The sequence below is a fragment of the Hypanus sabinus genome, chromosome 12 (genome assembly GCF_030144855.1).
Source record: "Hypanus sabinus isolate sHypSab1 chromosome 12, sHypSab1.hap1, whole genome shotgun sequence".
NCBI lineage: Eukaryota > Metazoa > Chordata > Chondrichthyes > Myliobatiformes > Dasyatidae > Hypanus > Hypanus sabinus.
Window position 1 is genome coordinate 17,619,900 of NC_082717.1, and position 20,382 is coordinate 17,640,281.

Consider the following 20,382-nt stretch of genomic DNA (forward strand, 5'->3'; position numbering starts at 1 on the left):
ATGAAAAGCTACCCACTAAGGCTGTCAAGCAATGAATACAAAGTGCAAATAATTTTAGGAAAAGTAAATAAATAATGCTGAGAACATCTATTTATTTATTGAGAATCAGTGCAGAATAGGTCCTTCCAGCCCTTCGAGCTGTACAGTCAAGTATTTTGTCTTTTATATTTGTAATTAATTTGGATCACTTTTTAGAGATCTGTTTTCACTTTGACACAAAAGAGTCTTTTTCTGATGATCAGTGTCAAAAAAGCCAAGTTAAATCCACAGTGATTCAATGTTGTAAAACAGTAAAACATGAAAACTTCCGAGGTGGGGGGGAGGGTGAATTCTATTTATAGGCACCGTAATCCTAGCTTAATCATGGGATAATTTATACTGACCAATTGACCAACCAACCAGTATGTTATTGGACTGTGGGAGAAACTGGAGCACCCAGAGGAAACCCATGTGGTCAGGGGGAGAACATCCAGACTCCTTACAGGCAGCGGCAGGAATTGTACTGTGAAGCGCAGCATTAACCATTACACTACCCCATGCGTTGTAGAGTCCTTGAAAGTGAATCTGTAGGCTGTGGAATCAATGCAGAGTTGAGGTCAGTGAAGTTATCCCCGCCGGTTTATAACTGAAGTGTTATAACTGTTTGTAAGCCTGGTGGCGTGGGACGTAAGGCTCCTGTGCCTACTTCCTGATGGCTGTAGAGAGAAGACCGCATCAGAGACCAGTCCTTGGTAGTGCAAAAGGAGGTCGTGGTGTAGAGCTTCACAGTAACAGCAATGAAAGCAATAAACCTTTCCCAGTTCCTTCAGCCCTGCTGACTGCACGGTGCTGACAAATTTTCCTCACTTGGTGTTATACCAGGTATGGGAAAATTTCAGACCTGGCTACTTTAGAGCCTTGTTAGCAAAATAAACAGCACTTGGATGTACATGGTACTGAACTGCAGAATTTGCTAAACACTGCTGTCGGCACTTTACACCAGCTGATGAATGAAGGATTTTTACCAGATCTCTCCATTGCACTGGGCATGAGGCTGGATTAAATCAGAACTAAAAAGAGATGCTGGGCTCAGTCGGGCCAATTGATTCTAAAAATACCCTTGTCCTCATTTGTGCAATTTTAATCAGGACCCAGTTGTAATGGCAAAATACAGGCTGGTGGATGGGGAGAGGGGCTCTGTGAAAAGAGAGGGTGGAGCAGAGAAGGATGGTGGGGGGAGGGGAGTTGGCTGGGAACAGAGAGGAAGGAGCAGAGATGGAAAATAAATAAAGTCGTACAGTTAAAGAACACCAGAGCACAGAAACAGGCCCTTCAGCCCATCTAGTCAGTTCTGAACTATTATTATTGGGCACCATGGTAACGAGGTGGTTAGTGAGACACTATTACAGCTTGGGGTGCTGCAGAGTTATGAGTTCAGTTCCTGCGCCGTCTGTAAGGAGCTTTGGCATTTTCCCTGTGACTGTGTGGGTATCCACTGGGTCCTGCAGTCCAAAGACGTACCGTCTAGGAGGTTAATTGGTCATTAAAAACTCTCCTGTGATTAGGCTCGGGTTAGATAAGCGGATTGCTGGGTGTTGAAGGACCCCTTCCCTGTTGCATCTCTAAATAATTTATTAATTATGCTTCCAGTTCCATTAACCTGGCCCTCTATACCCCTCCCATCCACGTACCTATCCAAATTTCCTGCATCCACCACTTCCAGCGGCAGCTAGTTTCACACTCACGCCATCTTCTGAGTGAAGAAGCTCCCCCTCACGTTCCCCTTAAACATTTCACCCTTCACCATTCACCCTTGACCCAAGCCCTGGGTGAAATGGGATAGAAAGCAGTGTCTGGAGTTTGGGAAAGTATGTGGGAATGGGAAAGGCACGGGAACGGGAGTGGAGAAAAGCATGGAATAGGAATGGCATTGGAATGGGAATGACATGGGAATGGAAAATGCACAGGGATGGGAAGGGCCTTCCTCTGGGCAGGGTCTTTACAAGATGGGTTACCCCAGCCATTATCAATACTCTTCAGAGATTGTCTGCCTGGTGTCAATGGTCGCATAACCAGGACTTGTGATATGCACCAGCTGGTCATACGACCACCCACCCCCTGCTCCCATGGCTTCATGTGACCCTGATTGGGGGGCTGAGCAGGTGCTACACGCCACCCAAGGGGAGGGTGGGAGAAGCACCTTTTACCTCCTTTGGTAGGGACGTATCTCCACCCTGCCAACCAGGGGACAATCATAATCATGGAGGGGTTTGGTGGCTGGAAGCAGCTGTGCAGTGACCCCTTGGGTGCTGAGGTTAACAATGAAAGGATTCAATGGCAAATGCAGCTGAAATGTTGTTTCTCTCATGGAGGGTTTCCCCGTGCCTCAGTGCCCACGTGTACCTAAACCTGGGATCATAGGGCTCAGAACGACAGCAGGCTACATCTACATAATGCCAACAGAGCCACTGCACTGAAGTCTCTCCCAGAGAGACGTCCAACCACACTGCAAACGAAGCCACATCAAGCGACTGTGGACAGAGTGAGTGAGCTAGGTCTTGAGGAACATCTCACAGGAAGAAAGGGAGGTGTGGGGAACAAGTTCATTGGATGAATGGGAATTTGGGGAGAGAAATTTCAGAGCTGAAGTCCTTAGCAGCTGAAGGCATCTCTACCAGATAAGGAGGCACAAAAACTGAGGCTTGAAATGGAGGATTGCAGAAGGCTGCTACAGAGACTGGAGGGGGTTACAGAGATAGGAGGTTACGGAGAACATGGAGAGACTGCAAAACAGGACTGAGAATTTGTTAACTTCAGTCTATGGGGATCTGGTGCCAGGAACCAAACTTTCAAACTTAAGTCTTCTCACATTTGCTCTCTCCTTCTCTCTCCCCAACTTCATAACACTCTTTCCATGCACTTCAGAGTCAGAGAGAAGTACAGCACAAAAACAGGCACTTTAACCAATCTAGTCCACACCAAAACCATTTAAACTGCCTTCTCCCAGTGACCTGCACCGGGATCATAGCCCTCCATATCCGTACTATCCACCTAGCTATCCAAACTTCTCTTAACTGTTGAAATGAAGCTCGAATGGACCACTTGTGTTGCCAGCTCGTTCCACACTCTCGTGAACCTCTGACTGAAGAAGTTTTCCCTCATGTTCCCTTCAAACTTCTCCCCTTTCATCCTCAAGCCATGACTTCTACTTGCAATCCTACCCAACCTCCGGGGAAAAAGCCTGCTTCCCTTTATCCTATCTATCCCCCTCATAATTTTGTATACTTCTATCAAATCTCCTCTCAATCCACGTTCTAAAGAATACAGTTGTAACCTATTCAATCTTTCCCTGTAACTCAGGTCCTCCAGACCCAGCAACATCCTTGTAAACTTTCTTTGTATTCATTCAACTTTGTTCACATCTTTCCTGTGTAGGTGACCAAAACTGCACACAACACTTCAAATTAGGCTCCACCAAAGTCTTATACATCTTTAACATAACATTCCATCTTCTGTACTCAAGACATTGAATTATGAAGGCCAATGTGTTGAAAGCTTTCTTTATGATCCTATCTACCTTTCATGCCACTTTCACTGAATTATGTACCTGTATGCCCAGACCCCTTTGTTCTACCACACTCCTCAATGCTCTACTGTTCACTTTGTTGACAGAGTTTGAGCAAAGATTAAGAATTGAATTGAATTTCACTAAGGCAAACTTCAAAGTTCGAAGCAAATTTATCATGTAAGTACATATATGTCACCATATACAACCTTGAGATTCATTTTCTTGTGGGCATACTCTATAAATCCATAATAGAATAATAACCTTAACAGAATCAACGAATGTCTGCACCAACTTGGACATTCATCCAGTGTGCAAACGACAACAAACTGTGCAAATACACAAAGAAAGATGTACAAGGAGTTGAGCTGTTTCAGGTGGCTTGCAATGAAGGAGGAAACCTGACCACTGGAACAAAGACTTCAGAGATATAGTGCTGTTGGTGATGGCTGCTTGTGGATTGCAACATGCCTCACAGGTTTGGGCTAAGTGACTATTCTCTCTCTATCTTAAAAATATTTCTTACAGGTGTAGGGGCGAGGAACAAAGGCATGATTTTGGTACGTACCAGTAGATGAGAGGACTAAATGTGACTGAGAGCAACAGGAGCAATAACTTATCTATTCTCTGTTAAACACCGCTCATACATCTTATCATCAGTCTTAAACTGCTGTGGCCAGGATCTGCCTCAAACTCCCATTGCAGGGTTTACAATTACCTCCAAAGAATAAATGGGAAGCTGAAGGAAGATAAAGGGAGGTGATAATTTCAGTGAAGTCTGGAGACAGAACTGAGTTCCATGCTCAAAGTCACACCTCCCATCTTTCCAGCTCTTTGGTAGACCAAGAAAACACTTGGACCCAATAAACTCATGCATACATGCCCCTTCCCCTCCGGCTGAGTGGGATGAGAACTAGAGATCATAGATTAAGGGCAAAAAGTGAAATTATTCAAGGGAATCCTAGGGGAAACATCTTCTCTGAGAGAGTGGTACAAGTGTGGAATGACCAGCGGAAGTGGGGTGTGGAGGGTAGGAGATTAGGTTGGTATGGACTAGACGGGCTGAAGGGCCTACCAGACGACCAGCGCTGGTAGGAGAGTGTAAACGCAGAGTAACACCCTTCATCATAGATCTGGCAGGGTGCTAATACTTCTTACTGAAAGAAGTGGGGGAGGGGGAGAGGGGGCTTTGGGGCTCTAACGTTTTCTGCCATTCACTCTTTGGGGTTCTCTTCCGTTTTGTGGATGTCTGTGAAGAGTAAGGATTTCAGGTTGTACACTGTTTATTAAATGGAACCACTGAACAGGAACAGGAACAGGAACAGGACAAGGTCAACCTGTTCTATTATCTTGTGAGACTTCCCTGTCTCCAGATATGAATGCATAATATGGACAGATTTGCATAACACTGGCAAAGACAAGTTGCTGGAGAAACTCAGTAGGTCGGGCAGCATCTGTGGAGGGAATGGACAGTCAATGTTTGGACTGAGGGCCTCTGTCAGGACTGTCTATTTTCCTCCTCACTGAGTTCCTCCAGTAGTTTACTCTTGGCCCCAGTTTCCAGCGTCTGCACTCGCCCTGTGTCTATAGGCAGAGGAGTGCCTAGGATTGGCTTCTGATGAAACACCAACTCCTCTTCTGGAAGAGCAAGAAATAACTGTGCATTGCAACATGCAGTGAAGTGCGTTGTTTGCATCAACGACTAACACAGTTCGAGGACATGCTGGGGCAGCCCACCAGTGTATCTGACACCACTACAGCGCACCCACAACTCACTAACCCTGAGCTGCAGGGCCCTGGAATGCGCGATCACAGGGAGAAGGTACAGACTCCTTATGGACGGCAGCGGGGAGTGAGTCCAGATCGGTGCCACTGTAAATCGTTTGTCACACTACCGTGCTACCCCTTAAAGTAACGTCTGAAAGAGGAATAGGGCTCTCCCTCACCTTTCTTGCACTCGTAAAGATCGCAGCATTCCCCTGGTTTCCCCGAAGCCTTGGAAACGAGGATGCTCTGGTAGCCAGGCTGGCAGACCTTCCTCAGGCAGTCGGCTGGGTTGCACATGCAGCGGCTCGGCAGCGGGCAACACTCGCCAGGCGGGGCATAGCCTTCGATCAGGATGGAGTCCTCAGGGCAGCGTGGAGAGAACTGGACCTCGCACCGGGCCTTGGAGCAATCCGGCTTCTCTTCTGCAAAACAAACAGAAGGGGGAGACATTAGAGAAATATATGGTGGGGGGTGGGGGGTATCTATGTGTCAGTGACGCACACCTCCCATTGATACTTGTGAAGCCTGTGCTGCTTACCTACCCCACACCCAACCTCTGCCATCTCACCCATCTGCTGAAGAGAGTTGGACCACGCACATCACTCCTCACAACCTTCCACTGATGCGCAGCAGGGAGCATCCTAACATGCGGCATCACTGCGTGGTCCGGAAACCGCACTGTGGCGGAGAGGAGGACTTTCCAACAGGTAGTCCAGACCCAGGGCGAGACCAGCACCAGCCTACCTGCCAGCAATATCATGAAGGGTCCCATACACCCTCTTCATGGACCGTTTGTCCCACTCCCATTCGGGAAGAGGCTACGCAGCATCCACCCTGGGACCACCAGACTCAAAAACAGTTACTTTCCCCAATAACCCACCCCACCACCACTACTTTATCATTTCCTGTCAGAGTCACCTTATGTACAGACATTCCTGTGTCTAGTGTCATGTAATGTACAGACAATCAATCCATAAGCTAATCTTACGTATTTATATTTATTGTGTGTTTTTATTATTGTGTTCGTTAGCTCACTGTGTGTTTCTTTGGATCGGGATTAATAATTGTTTTGTTCTCTTTTACACTCAAGTACTAGAAGTGACGTGAAACAATGTCGAATGCTGGAAGCTTCAGGCAAGGAAGCTGCTGGTAATTCACCAAGCCCAGTTGGTCTCCACCCTCCTCACACATACCCAGCTCCCACCGAATGGAGTTCTTGTACAATAAACTCCTTACCTCACAAACCTACTTTGAATGTCTACTTTGATGTCCTCCTACTTTACAACTTTACTTTATCATGGTCCTTGAAGCTTGTTGTTTGCCTGCACTGCTCTTTCTCTGTAACAGTAAATTCTGCATTCTCTGATTGCCTTTCCCTTGCACTACTCTGCACTTACCTGGTGAAATAAGGTGCACGGATGGAATGCAAAGTTTTTCACTGTATCACAGTACACATGACAACAATAAACCGGTGACCAATTCTTCTAAAGGGGGGGGGGGTGAACAGTTGAGGTTTCGGGCCAAATCCCTTCATCAGAGTTCCAATGAAGGATCTCAACCCAAAACGTTGACTGTTTATTCCCCTCTGTAGATGCTGCCTGACCTGCTGTGCATCTCATCACAAGCAAGAGAAGATCTGCAGATGCTGGAAGTCCAGAGCTACACGCACGAAATCCTGGAGGAACTCAGCAGGCCGGGCAGCATCTATGAAAACTGCAGTCGACGTTTCGGTCTGAATCCTGCCGAAAGGTTGCGGCCCAAAACGTCAACTGTACTCTTTTCCTAAATGCTGCCCGGCCTGCTGAGTTCCTCCAGCATTTCGTGCGTTTTGCTCTGGAGTTCCTCATCTCTTGTGTACCAGTTGTTCCCCCTTTCTGCAAGGATGCTCCTTCTTTCTAGTATTTCTTGATGTTCTCCTTCCTTCCTCCCTCTCTTTCTTCCTCCCATACTTACCAGGTGCTGTCTGAATTAGAGTGCATGTCCTGTGAGGATAAGGATAGAGGTGTATAAGATAATAAGAGACATATTGAGTGAACAGCCAGGGCAGAAATGCCTATACAAGGAGACACAATTTAAAGTGATTGGAGGAAAGCACAGAGGGGATACCACAGGTAGTTTCTTTACACAGAGAATGATAGTTGCATGAAACATGCTGCCAGGGATGGTCCTGCACTGTAATGCTTCCACAAAACGACAAATTTCACGACATATAGTACTCTGCAAAAATCTTAGGCACATATATAATAGCTAGGGTGCCTAAGACTTTTGCACAGTACTGTATTTGTCAACAAGGAGTGGACAGCGGGTTTGTAAATGTGGTGGGAGCAAAGGATGGTGGGAATGGTGGAGTGCCATGGGAGGGGTCTGGGACAGATGGCAGAGGAGTGCCCAGAGCATGGGATGGCATGGGCGCAGACACACCCGGCCCTGAGACAACTGGCAAGGGGTTACACCTGGAATCATCTGATTCCAAACAATCGGTTTGCTGAGCATTACAGAATGTCTCCCTGGTGTTTTGCCTCTCCCTTCCCCTTTTCCCAACCATGATTCCCCTCTCCCTGCCCCCTTCCCACTCTCAGTCTGCAACAGAGACCCATATCAGAATCAGGTTTATCATCACTCACATATGTCACAAAATGTGTTTCATTTTTTTTGGCACCAGTATAGTGCAAAGCACAAAATTATTACAGTTCTGTGCAAAAGTCTTAGGCACATATACAGTATACAGCTAGGGTGCCTAAGACTTTTAGCATAGTACTGCATATCAGTGATAATAAACCTGATAGAGACAGATACCTTAAGGACATTTAAGAGACTCTTGGATAGGCACATGGATGACAGAAAAATGGACGGTTATGTGGGAGGAAAGGGTTGGATTGACCTTAGAGCAGGTTAAGTGGTTGCACAAAATCACAGGCTAAAGTGCCTGAACTGTGTTATGCTCTATGTTCAGACTCCTTACTTCATTGTGCTCCTTCCACCCTCTCCCTTCCTTCCCCGTGAAATCATGCAGGGCAGAAAGCAGAGGCAGGCACCCCTTACGATTATTTGCGTGCACGTTTAAAGGACATCGGTCTCTTCTGCTGCCTTGGGCTGAGGTCAGTGCTGGCCCTGTTCTCCACCACTTCTGTCACAGTGCATGCTTGGGAACACTGTCTTGATTTAACTTTCTTTTATCCCTTTATATATTCTGTTTATTTTTTAATCTGACACCAGCCGTCTCTGCAGGTTGGCTGAGAACTAGGCTTTCGAAAGATAAGAGAAGCGAGGGAGGGAGGACGGAAGGGAGAGAGAGAGGGCAGATCACATAGGTTTGAAATGATGTAACCACTAAGCAACTCAGTGTAATTTGCCTAATCTCAGGTTGCGGTCAAACGCACGGTGCAGTCGGGCAAAATAACCAGCACTGTGCTGATCCCTGTGTTGCGGTTTATGTGTTGAATTGAGGGAGAGGAATGTCCCAAGCAAGGAGGCAAGGCAGAAGGCTCAAGCTTTGATAACCTGGAGAAATCTGGGGAAAACGTGTGTGGGCACTGAGCGATGACAAGACTGGGACAGGCAGCATTACTGTAGCAGAAACCCAGAGGGAGGCCCGAGATCTCATCCCACCAGTACAACGGGGAGAGGTTTAAATTCACACATTTAACCAAAGCGACACACAGGATGCTGGAAGACTCAGCAGGTCAGCTAGTATCTGTGGAGGGGTATGAACAGTCGACATCTTGGTCGGAGACCCTTCTTCAGGTCTTGAAATGGAATGCGAAAGAGCCGGAATTTAGGTGGGGGAGGGGAAAGAGTAAACACTGGCAGGTGAGGGGGAGGTGGATGGGGGTGGGGAGGGGTGAAATGAGAATCTGGGCGGTGATCAGTGGAAAAAGGAAAGGGGCTGAAGAAGGGATCTGATAGGAGAGGAGAGTGGACCATGGGAGAAAGGGAAGGAGGTGGGAGGTGATGGGCAGGTAAGGAGAAGGGATGGAGTAAGAGGGGAGCCAGAATGGGGAATTGAAAAAGAGGGGGGGTGGGGGAGAAGTTAAAGATTCATGCTATCAGGTTACAGGCTAGCCAAATGGAATATGAGGTGTTACTCCTCCAACCTTGCAGTGGCCTCAGTAGAAGAGGCTATGTTAACCACAATGGAACACAAGCCATACAGCCTGTAAAATCAGTAGGCTGTCATCACAAACCCATTTGTGCTTGAAAGCTCAGCCTGACTTCTCTACATCAATGGACTCATGGCAATGCTTCTCTGAAGTTACCCCACACGTGCTGGGGGATGGACTTCATACATCAGTTGTGATAGCCGGATCAACTTCCAGTGTGTGAATAAAGATACCAGAAATTCTTTAGAATATACTTGGAGAGGAGTCTTTGGGAGGGAAGAAGGGTGTTTGGGGGAGGGGGAGGTAGTGGTCACCATTGTGTTATAGAACACAGAATATTACAGCACAGTTCAGGCCCTTCAGCCCATGATGTTGTGCCAACCCCTTAACCTACTCTGAGATGGGCCCATGGATGTTACCAGCATGGAAGACTTGTACAGCAGGAAAGGATTAGATTGATCTTCGAGTTTATCAAATGTCTCTTATGGATCTTCATGCCTGGCAGGGTGTCCCACACACCCACCGCTCAACTGTTTGAAAAGACTGATAGTACAAATGGAGGCACCCAAAATGAAGCCAGGTTGCAGAAGTGCGACGTTTAACAGCTTCACTCTGCTTGTTCCCAGCCAGTGGTCACTGCCCTGGGCAGAAACTTGCACTGCTTCATTGCCAGAAGATCCAAGGGCCACAACTGCCTGTACGTATAGTGACCATGTTATTGAAAAGCTTGGAGATCCCATTATGATCTACCTAGAGTCTCTCCAGCGTACAACTCCAGGTGGCCAAGCCGTTCAACTGAAAGTCTGCTTTGCTCCGCTAAGCTCCCCGCTCCCCTCCCCCACCTCCGGTCCCCAGTTGCAGCCGCAAATGGATCGGCACTTTCCATAATAATGTCCTTAACACTGCCACACTGGAAGCCATCACTGAGATGTCTCCGCTACTCTTTCACTCTTCACTGCACAATGTAGCCCAGTGGGATGTGTCGCTGGGTAATGACCACAAAACCAATCTCACCTCCTACACCAGGTTAGATTGGATTCTGACACATATTTCAGAAATGCTTCCATTGTAGTTGAAGTACCAGACCCCAGTGACTAGCAGCAGAGAAAAAGAATTCTGAAAGATGCCACAAATGCAATTTGAATTTCAAATCTCTGGCAGCAGAACGTTGTCCCTTCTGTCACCTTCACAGAAAATTAAACTTTGCAGGATTTTTTTTTCTTTTAAAATTCCCTTACTGGTGTTACGTTCTCCTCTGCTCACTATCCAGAGCATTGGTTCGTCCTCCCCCAACCTGGCTGCCGCCCTCTGTAGTTCAGTCTTCTCCATGAACACAGTGCAAACAATTGCTTTCTCACTGCTCTGGTGAGGCTTTTGAGCAAAAGTCTTGGGCACATGTATATAGCTAGGGTGCTTAACACTTTTTTCACAGTACTGTGTTTGTCAACATGGAGCAGAGAGCAAGTTCATAAATCTGGCGGGAGCAAAGGATCACACGCAAAATGCTGGTGGAACGCAGCAGGCCAGGCAGCATCTATAGGGAGAAGCGCTGTCGACGTTTCGGGCCGAGACCCTTCGTCAGCAACTAACTGAAAGGAAACATCTATCTTTATAGGGAATATAGGCTTATAGGGAATTAAGAGGGGCAATGGGGTTGATAGGATTGCTTTGGAAGCCAGTATGGACAGTATAACCTTCTTCCATTTTGCAAGGAAATATGAAATATAATACATTGAAAATAGAACGGTACAGCACAGTACAAGCCCTTCGGCCCACAATGTTGTGCCAATCCTTAAACCCTGCTTCCCATATATCCCCCACACCTTAAATTCCTCCATATACCTGTCTAGTCATCTCTTAAATTTCACTCGTGTCTCTGCCTCCACCACTGACTCAGGCAGTGCATTCCACGCACCAACCACTCTCTGAGTAAAACAAAAGCTATTGTCCAACTGCAAGAACACATTTGCACGGCAAAGAATCAGTCCTGGGTCGCTACCTCAACGATATCACTGTATCATGCCTTTGGGAGGACCTCTCGAGGAACTCAGCCTCTATGGCGAGAACTTCACTTTTCCCCATCTCTTTTACACGTACGTCTGTCATGTGTCGCTTGTAGAGTCACTGGATAATACTGACAGGATGGGTAAGAATGCACTTGCTGTGTTGGCCATGAGTCAGGGGATTGAGTTCGAGAGCTGTGAGGTGCCATTGCAGCTTGGTAAAAGCTGCGATGCGTCCTGGGTGGAGGATGAAGCCCACTTCCAGCAACACGGAGCCCCCAGACACACTCGGCTCTTCTTTACAATTAGCTTCAATAGGACCACTGACAAAGATCTCATTTTCCATTTCATTTTTCTCATTTTCGTATTGATCAAAGCACTGACATTTGAGACGATCAAGTGTTCTGTGTGTAAATTTAGGGCAATTAACCTTTGGTATATTGTCAATCACTCTCTACTTTAAAAACCAGGCAATTGGAAAATGTACCCAGCCAACAGAGTGCAATAATTGGTTTCAGTGCAAGCTTTCTGTCTTAAAAAAAAGGAATTGATTAAACTGTTTTTAGAGTTTTAAAATTATAACCCATATCTTGAAGTTACCGCAACATATTAAAGATGGATATCTAATTAAATGCAGTAAGTTAAGGGACATCTAGCCATCTGGGAATCTAATTCTCTCAAGAAAGAAAATGCAATTTCTGATCAGTGCATCCTCAAAAATATTTTAATGATGAACTGCTTCTTCCCCTCAACACACGATTTAACATCAACAAATTCCTCGCTAAACCCATTGTGGCAAATTCAATTCCCTTTCCCATTGGCTACAACTGTAGGAAGGATAGGGACTGAATCTGAGCTGGGCTGTGGTTATTTCTGAAAAAGGCCAGGCTTTGTAGCGCTTTATACAATCAGCCGATTCATATGCACACACACACACACTTTTCTACAGGTAATCATGCATGCATTCAATTGCACATGCGCTCACACTCAAATGCAAAGACATAATATGCGGAGAAAGGGAATATTTAGCATAATGCTTTACAGAGATAGCAATTGGGAGAATGGGACTGAATTCCCACCACTGTCTGTAAGAAGTTTGTACATTCTCCCCTGTGACTGCCTGGGTTTCCTCTGGGTGTTCCAGTTACCTCCTGTACGGGTTAGGGTTAGTAAATTGTGGGCATTGGTGCCGGAAGTTTGGTGACACCGTGGGCTGTCCCCAGCACATCCTCGGGCCTTGTTGGTCATTGACACAAATGGCATAGTTCACTGTAGATTTAGTACATGTGATGAATGAAAGTAATCTTCAATCTCGCTAACCTTGCAGTCACACATCCCCATACGAACGTACGCACGCATAGAAAAACACCCACACTCACACATGCTCATACGAACATTCATGCGTGCGCGTACTATCGTTCGCAGCGGTGTACAGTTCAGTCAGCTGTGAGCACGCACAGTTAAAGAAGAATATTGGCGATGTGTGAAATGACAAAATCCAAACAACACCAGACACGAGAGTTAGTAGAAGCTAGGCTGTGATTGACCCACCGCTATGTAGCAATGTAAAAACCCTGATTTGCCACAATGGATGGATTTTGACCTTGGAAAAAATTATGTATTACAGGCAGGAATGAGGTAGCCATCTCGACTGAGGAGCCAGCTTTGCTCCACTCCACAAAGCCATAATCTGCCCCAATTTAAACTCAGTGAGATCTGATCACCCGTGTTTTTCCCATATCCAATTAAGCTAGTATTCGTGACAGACTGCGGATACACCACGAACAGCAAGCTCCTGACTAATTATTAGCAACATCCCACCCTGCAAAAACTCATTTCAGTGAGGTAGCACCCCCGCCCCTCACAACCCCATACACCACCCCCCCACCATCGACTCCAAGGGTGTACGTTATACTTTCTTAAGTGATTTTGTCTAATCTGTAAACCAAGTTGGGTATATGAAGAAATTGCGACATTAAAATATGTACTTATATTATCATGGAGTCATTTTTTTTTATTCTATTACAACTTTAAGCAAGTCTACAGGGAGTTTGGCTTCATCACGTTGGACATCAACAGAGTAGCTCCTTAGCAGCCAGCCAGCTAGTTTACATAGCGTTAGCTATGCTAATGAATGAATGAATGACACCTGTTAAACTCACCTCAACATGTCTTTTACATTTTAACCCACTAGGGACAAGAGAAAAGTCACTGTTGCAAACAGTGCAGCGAGCAACAGTGTCATTATTTTTGAGGTCGATTGTAAAGCCCGCCCACAGAGAAAACTGATAGGTCTACTTGGTATGAAGAGAGACCAATCAGGATGCTCCCTCTCGCTCTCGCACTCCCTCAAAAAAAATTGATTTCAGGGATGTTGCATATAATTTGCGGGCTTCAGGGAGCCGCTATCAATAAGCGGGAGACTCCCGGAACTTTGGGAGAGGAGGGGTGTTTGTTATTAGATCTAATGATTCAGGAGCTCAGTTCACATGTGCTGGAGTGGACTTTCTGAAGGCGTGCAGATAAATCAAGCAGGCTCAAAGCCAAGAAAAGGTGCAGGGATTCTGAAAAGAATATCTGGAAATGCCAGGGATAGCCAGCATGACAGATAGAGGGAGAAACAAAGTTAATAGTCCACCTCAAGGTGTACGGTGACTGCTCTCAAAGGTAACTTTATTTGCTTCCCCATGGAGGCTGCCTGATTCGCTGAGTACTTCCAGAATTTTCTGGCTTTGTCAGCATTCCTGATACTCAGTTTACCTTTTGTTGTAAAATGCCGTATAAATAGTCATCAGAACCATAGAATACATAAAGTCGTTTACAACAACTTCCCACAGAGCATTTTTTTAGGTAACATAACGCCTTTTGCTCTGGCAATGCTAGTATAGCTTATGTGTGATTTGTCATAAAACTGAATGTAACTTCTACGGCTTCAGCTGCACGTGACTATCCAAAAGACTTTCTCACAGGATACTGAAAATAAAAAATGTTCACAATAAGTTAACAATTTATATATTTGTGCAAAATAGAAATGTATGCCTTTTGCTTTGGAAGCATTGCTCCGTATCGTGTGTAATTGCTATGCAGCAAGTGCATGTAGAAAGCAAGATTTTATTGTCAAACTCAAATGCTCCTGATTTGACTGGCTTGCTAAATCTTCTGTCACACAGTACTGCGCAAGTCTTAGCCACATACATATAACTAGGGAGCCCAAGACTTTTGCACAGTGCTTGTATTTATCAGCGTGGAGCAGACAGCAAGTTTGTAAATCTGATGGGAACAAAGGATATTGGGAATGACGGGGGTGGAGTACTGTGGGACAGGTGGCAGAGAAGGAGTGCCAGGGGCAGAGGGTGGCATGGGTGCAGACACACCCAGCCCCGAGACACCAGGCAAGGTTATTTGATCCCAAACAATTGGTTTATTGATTATTACAGAATGTCTCTCTGGTGCTTCCTGCTCTCTCCTCTCCCTTCCCCTTTTCCTAACCATGATTCCCCTCTCCCTGCCCCCATCCTGCTCTAAGTCCACAACAGAGACCCATATCAGTATCAGGTTTATCATCATTCACAGAGATCACAAAATTTGTTTCTTGTTTTGGCAGCTGTACATTGCAATATGTAAAATTACTACAGTACTGTGCAAAAGTCTTAGGCACCCTAGCAATATATATATGCGCCTGAGACTTTTGCATAGTACTGTGTGTCAGTGATAATAAACCAGATTTTCTGACATCATTCCAGAAAATTCAATGCAGTTCCACAAGTAGGGTTTTATGTCATCTTAGGCTTGAGAGAAAATGGCTAAAAATTTCTGTTCTGTTATATTTCTAACAGCATAATTAAATGTGAATGCACTTTATATTCTACCCCAAAAACTAACTGATTCTTATCTGTACTGTGAATAATGAGCCTACACTCACAGAAGGAAGCAATAAAACTGAAAATGCCTATCACAGTTTTTCATTAGTGTGACCTGTGGTCAGTTTATTAATGTGGTTGATCACAGCTGGATTTGACAATGTGAATGTAATGAATTATGTTCTCTTGAATGTACAGACAGCTGAGTACTGAGAGCAAGCGTCAGCAGGGGTTAAAATTAAAACCTTATCCAGCTTAAGCCAACCAAACCCGGCTTGAACCCGAGGACTAATATCACTGGACAACAAAGATTTTGCTCCCTGAATACCTATGGGTGTATCTTTTGGACTTTGGGCTGATGACCATGAAAATCACCACAAAATTTCCCTGACATGCACCATCTTTTTTGAAATTCTGTATTTGTTATTTCAATTAATAATTCAAGTCAGAATAATTGGCTCCAAGACGAAGGAAGGTATTTTTTTTGGTTCGCAAATCAATCAGGTCATCAAAGACAGGCAATGTGAAGAACTTCTAGAGAGACTGGAGAAAATCACATGGAAGACATTTAAGATGTTGTTGAAATTCTTCTTGGTAACTACAAGCACCAAACTACGTGCAGTTAGTTGACAACATGCTTCAGGCATACAAAATGCAACATGCCACTGAAGATTCATTTTCTACGTTCCCATTTAGACTTCTTCCCTGCAAATCTTAGCACTGTCAGTGACGAGCATGGTGAAGGGTTTCACCAGGACATTACAGTCATGGAGAAACGCAATCAGGGCAACTGGAATCTATCAATGTTGTCTGATTATTGCTGGACACTTAAGCAAGAAGCCTCAGACACTGAGTACAAATGAAAATCACCAACAAATGCTTTTAGCTTAGTTCAACTATTGCAAAGGGTCAGCACTGTTATGCAGTTAAATGCATTTTATTCAATAAAAGTTAACTTCTTGTATCATGTAGGAATTTGGAGAAACAAGCAGTTTGTAATGATACTTGTGCTCAGTTTTAAGCGGTCTAACAAAGAAAATTTCTGAGGAAGCAACACTTTTGAAAAAAATTCTTGTCCAGTGTATTCTTCCATTCGCAACTTGACTGTGAAAGGATTACAGAAAAGTCCCTTTCTCAGCTTTTCTGTAATTCTTTCACAGCCAAGTTGGGAATGGAAGAGTTTTTCCACATACTCTCCAGCTAATCACACATATAGTACAAATACAGTAAACCACGTAAGTCATCTGGACTTGGATAAATTAGAGAATTGGGCCAGCAAGGAATTGTCCATTCTGATGAGCACCCAACACACAGTCAGCTCCTATCAGGCTCAGCTCAGGCATCTAGGCTTGAACCAGGAGTATAAAGTACCAATGGAAACACGAGAGATTGCAGATGTCGGAACCTGGGGCAACTCAAGTCCCAAGTGTCAGCTGACAGTTATCACTGGCTTCTGCACAAGAAACGTCCATGGCTTGAACACCTCAGTTCTTCATTTGGTTTAGATCCTCAGTACTTTCATTTTAATATTAGTAAAAACTGAGATATTTTTTCAGGCGAGAGGAAACTCTACTGGGGACATACATCCAGTTGGTATCTCAACTGGTTACGCCTAAGTTACAGTGAATGACACTAAGGGGCGGAGTAGTTATTGTAATGCTTCACAGTGCCAACAATCACCAATCTGGGTTCAATTCTTGCCTCTGCCTATAAGGAGTTTGTACATTTGCCTAGTGACTGCCGTTTCCTCCCACGTTAGGGTCAGTAAGATACGGGCATATGCCTTGCTGGTGTCAGTAGTAGCATGTCAACATTCGTGGGTTTTTCCCAGCACAGCCTCAGACTGCATTGCTCATTGACACAAATGACACATTTCACTGTATATTTTGATGTTTCAATGTACATGTGACAAATCAAGCAATTCTTTAATCTTTTGATAAATTACAGAGTTGTTTAGGATCTAGTTTAATTAGTCCTTCAACTTCACTTATCCACAGAGACTTTCTTGACTCACATCTGGGTGCATTTTCTGTCCCACCTTCCCTCTTACCAGTGCAAGCCTGGGGTAAAACGGCTGGCAAGCCTTGTGGTTCTTTTAAAGCAAATGGAATGAAAATGTACATTCTGCTTCACATTTATTGATGGCAGTTTCATCAGTGAAATGAAATATAAACTGCTCTTTCAAGGGTGCTTTTACAAAACGAAAAAGTCAAGACCCAGATAAATTTAATCACAGATAATTCAAGGACAGGGGATGATGCTAATGCTGTCTTTCAGGGTCAGCACATCTGATGAATTATAGATTGGAGAGTTATTACAGTGGAAGAGAGGAGACTATTCAGCCCATTTCAGCTTCTACTACCTCCCACTTGTGAAATTCATTGTAGCTCTGCAAATTGTTCTATCAAGTGTGACAGTGAGGAAGTGTGTATGGAACCAGAGGAGATAGCAGAGGTACTTAATGAATACTTCGCTTCAGTATTCACTACGGAAAAGGATCTTGGCGATTATAGGGATGACTTACAGCGGACTGAAAAGCTTGAAGATGTAGATATTAAGAAAGAGGATGTGCTGGAGCCTTTGGAAAGCATCAAATTGGGTAAGTCACCAGGACCGGGCAAGATGTACCCCAGGCTACTGTGGGAGGCGAGGGAGGAGATTGCTGAGCCACTGGCGATGATTTTTGCATCATCAATGGGGACAGGAGAGGTTCTGGAGGATTGGATGGTTGCGGATGTTGTTCCCTTATCCAAAAAAGGGAGTAGAGATAGCTCAGGAGATTATAGACCAGTGAGTCTTACTTCAGTGGTTGGTAAGTTGATGGAGAAGATCCTGAGAAGCAGGATTTATGAATATTTGGAGAGGTATAATATGATTAGGGATAGTCAGCATGGCTTTACCAAAGGCAGGGCATGCCTTATGAGCCTGATTTAATTTTTTGAGGATGTGACTAAGCACATTGATGAAGGTAGAGCAGTAGATGTACTATATATGGATTTCAGCAAGGCATTTGACGAGGTACCCCATGCAAGGCTTATTGAGAAAGTAAGGAGGCATGGGATCCATGGGGACCTTGCTTTGTGGATCCAGAACTGGCTTGCCCACAGAAGGCAAACAGTGATTGTAGACGGGTCATATTCTGCATGGAGGTCGGTGACCAGTGGTGTGCCTCAGGGATCCGTTCTGGGACCCTTCATGATTTTTATAAATGACCTGGATGAGGAAGTGGAGGGATGGGTTAGTAAATTTGCTGATGACACAACGGTTGGGGGTGTTGTGGATAGTGTGGAGGGGTGTCAGAGGTTACAACAGGGCATTGATAGGATGTAAAACCTGGCTGAGAAGTGGCAGGTGGAGTTTAACCCAGGTAAGTGTGAGGTGGTTAATTTTAGTAGGTCAAATATGATGGCAGAATATAGTATTAATGGGAAGACTCTTGGCAGTGTGGAGGATCAGAGGGATTTTGGAGTCTGAGTCCATAGGACAATCAAAGCTGTTACGCAGGTTGACTCTGTGGTTAGGAAAGCATACGGTGCATTGGCCTTCATCAATCATGGGATTGAGTTTAAGAGCCGAGAGGTAATGTTGCAGCTATATAGGACCCTGGTCAGGCCCCACTTGGAGAACTGTGCTCAGTTCTGGTCACCTCACTACAGGATGGATGTGGACACTATAGAGAGAGTGCAGAGGAGATTCACAAGGATGTTGCCTGGATTGGGGAGCATGCCTTATGAGAAAAGGTTGAGTGAACTCGGCCTTTTCTCCTTGGAGCGACAGAGGATGAGAGGTGACCTGATAGTGTGGATAGTCAGAGACTTTTTCCCAGGGCTGAAATGGCTAGCATGAGAGGGCACGGTTTAAGGTGCTTGGAAGTAGGTACAGAGCAGATGTCAGGGGCAAGTTTTTTATGCAGAGAGTGGTGAGTGCCTGGAATGAGCTCCCATGACGGTGGTGGAGGAGGATACGATAGGGTCTTTTAAGAGACTCCTGCATAGGTACATGGAGCTCAGAACAATAGAGGGCTATGGGTAACCCTGGGTAATTTCTCAGGTAAGGACAGTTTGGCACAGCTTTCTATGTTTCTATGTTTGTCCCTTTCCAGTTATGTTTTGAAGGCTATAATTCTGTTTTCACCACCCCAACCAGAAGCCCATGAACCAGTCCTCATCAGAGGATCAGAGGTGGATAGATTGAGTAATTTTAAATTCCTGGGTTTATTATTTCGGAGGGCCTGTCCTGGGCCCAGCCTGTAAGTGTAATTACGAAGATGGCACAGCAGTGCCTCAGCTTCCGTAGAAGCTTGCGAAGATTTGGCATGACAACTAAAACTTTGAGAAACTTCTCTAGATGTGTAGTGGAGAGAATCTTGACTGGCTGCATCACAGCCTGGTATGGAAAAACCAATGCCCTTGAACAGAAAATCCTACAAAATGTAGTGGACATGGCTCAGAGACGCTCTTGGAGGAAAGCAGCATTCATCATCAGGGACCCTATCACCCAGATCATGCTCTCTTCTGGATGCTACCAGGAGGAAGAAGCTACACAAGACTCAGGACCCACAGCACCAGCTTCAGAAACAGTTATTACCCCTCAACCATCAAGCTCTTGAACCAAAAGGGACAACTTTACACAACTTCACTTGCCCCTTCATTGAAATGTTCCCACAACCTATGAACTCACTTTCATGGATGCGTCATCTCATGTTCTCGATATTTATTATTTACTTAATATTATTACTTCTTTATTTTTGTACTTGCACAGTTTGTTGTCTTTTGCACACTGGTTGAACACCCAGGTTGGTGCAGTCTTTCATTGACTCTATTATGGTTATTATTCTATTAATGATTTAATGAGTATGCCCGCAAGAAAATGAATCTCAGGGTTGTATATGGTGACATATATGTAGTTCGATAATGAATTTACTTTGGACTTTGAATGACAGCTTTTTTTTCCAGATAATAAAGGAAGTTCTTCCTCAACCCCCCTTGAAATTTTTGCCCTTTACTTTACACAGGTGCCCTCACATGTAACTACAGCACAGAAACACCATCTAGTCTGTGATGGCCTGGTCTTCTGTTCAGTCTGATGTACCTGCACCAGGGCCACAG

At 45.0% G+C, this 20,382-nt stretch overlaps 1 protein-coding gene across 2 annotated transcripts in view; it reads right to left on the reverse strand.

The window, feature by feature from the left end:
- Window positions 1–20,382, reverse strand: part of crim1 (cysteine rich transmembrane BMP regulator 1 (chordin-like)) — a 262,131-nt gene that overhangs the window by 134,687 nt on the left and 107,062 nt on the right. For both annotated transcript variants that reach the window (XM_059985617.1, XM_059985618.1), the window contains exon 3: window positions 5,491–5,733. In XM_059985617.1, coding sequence (XP_059841600.1) covers window positions 5,491–5,733 — 243 coding nt within the window. The remainder of the gene's footprint in view (window positions 1–5,490; window positions 5,734–20,382) is intronic.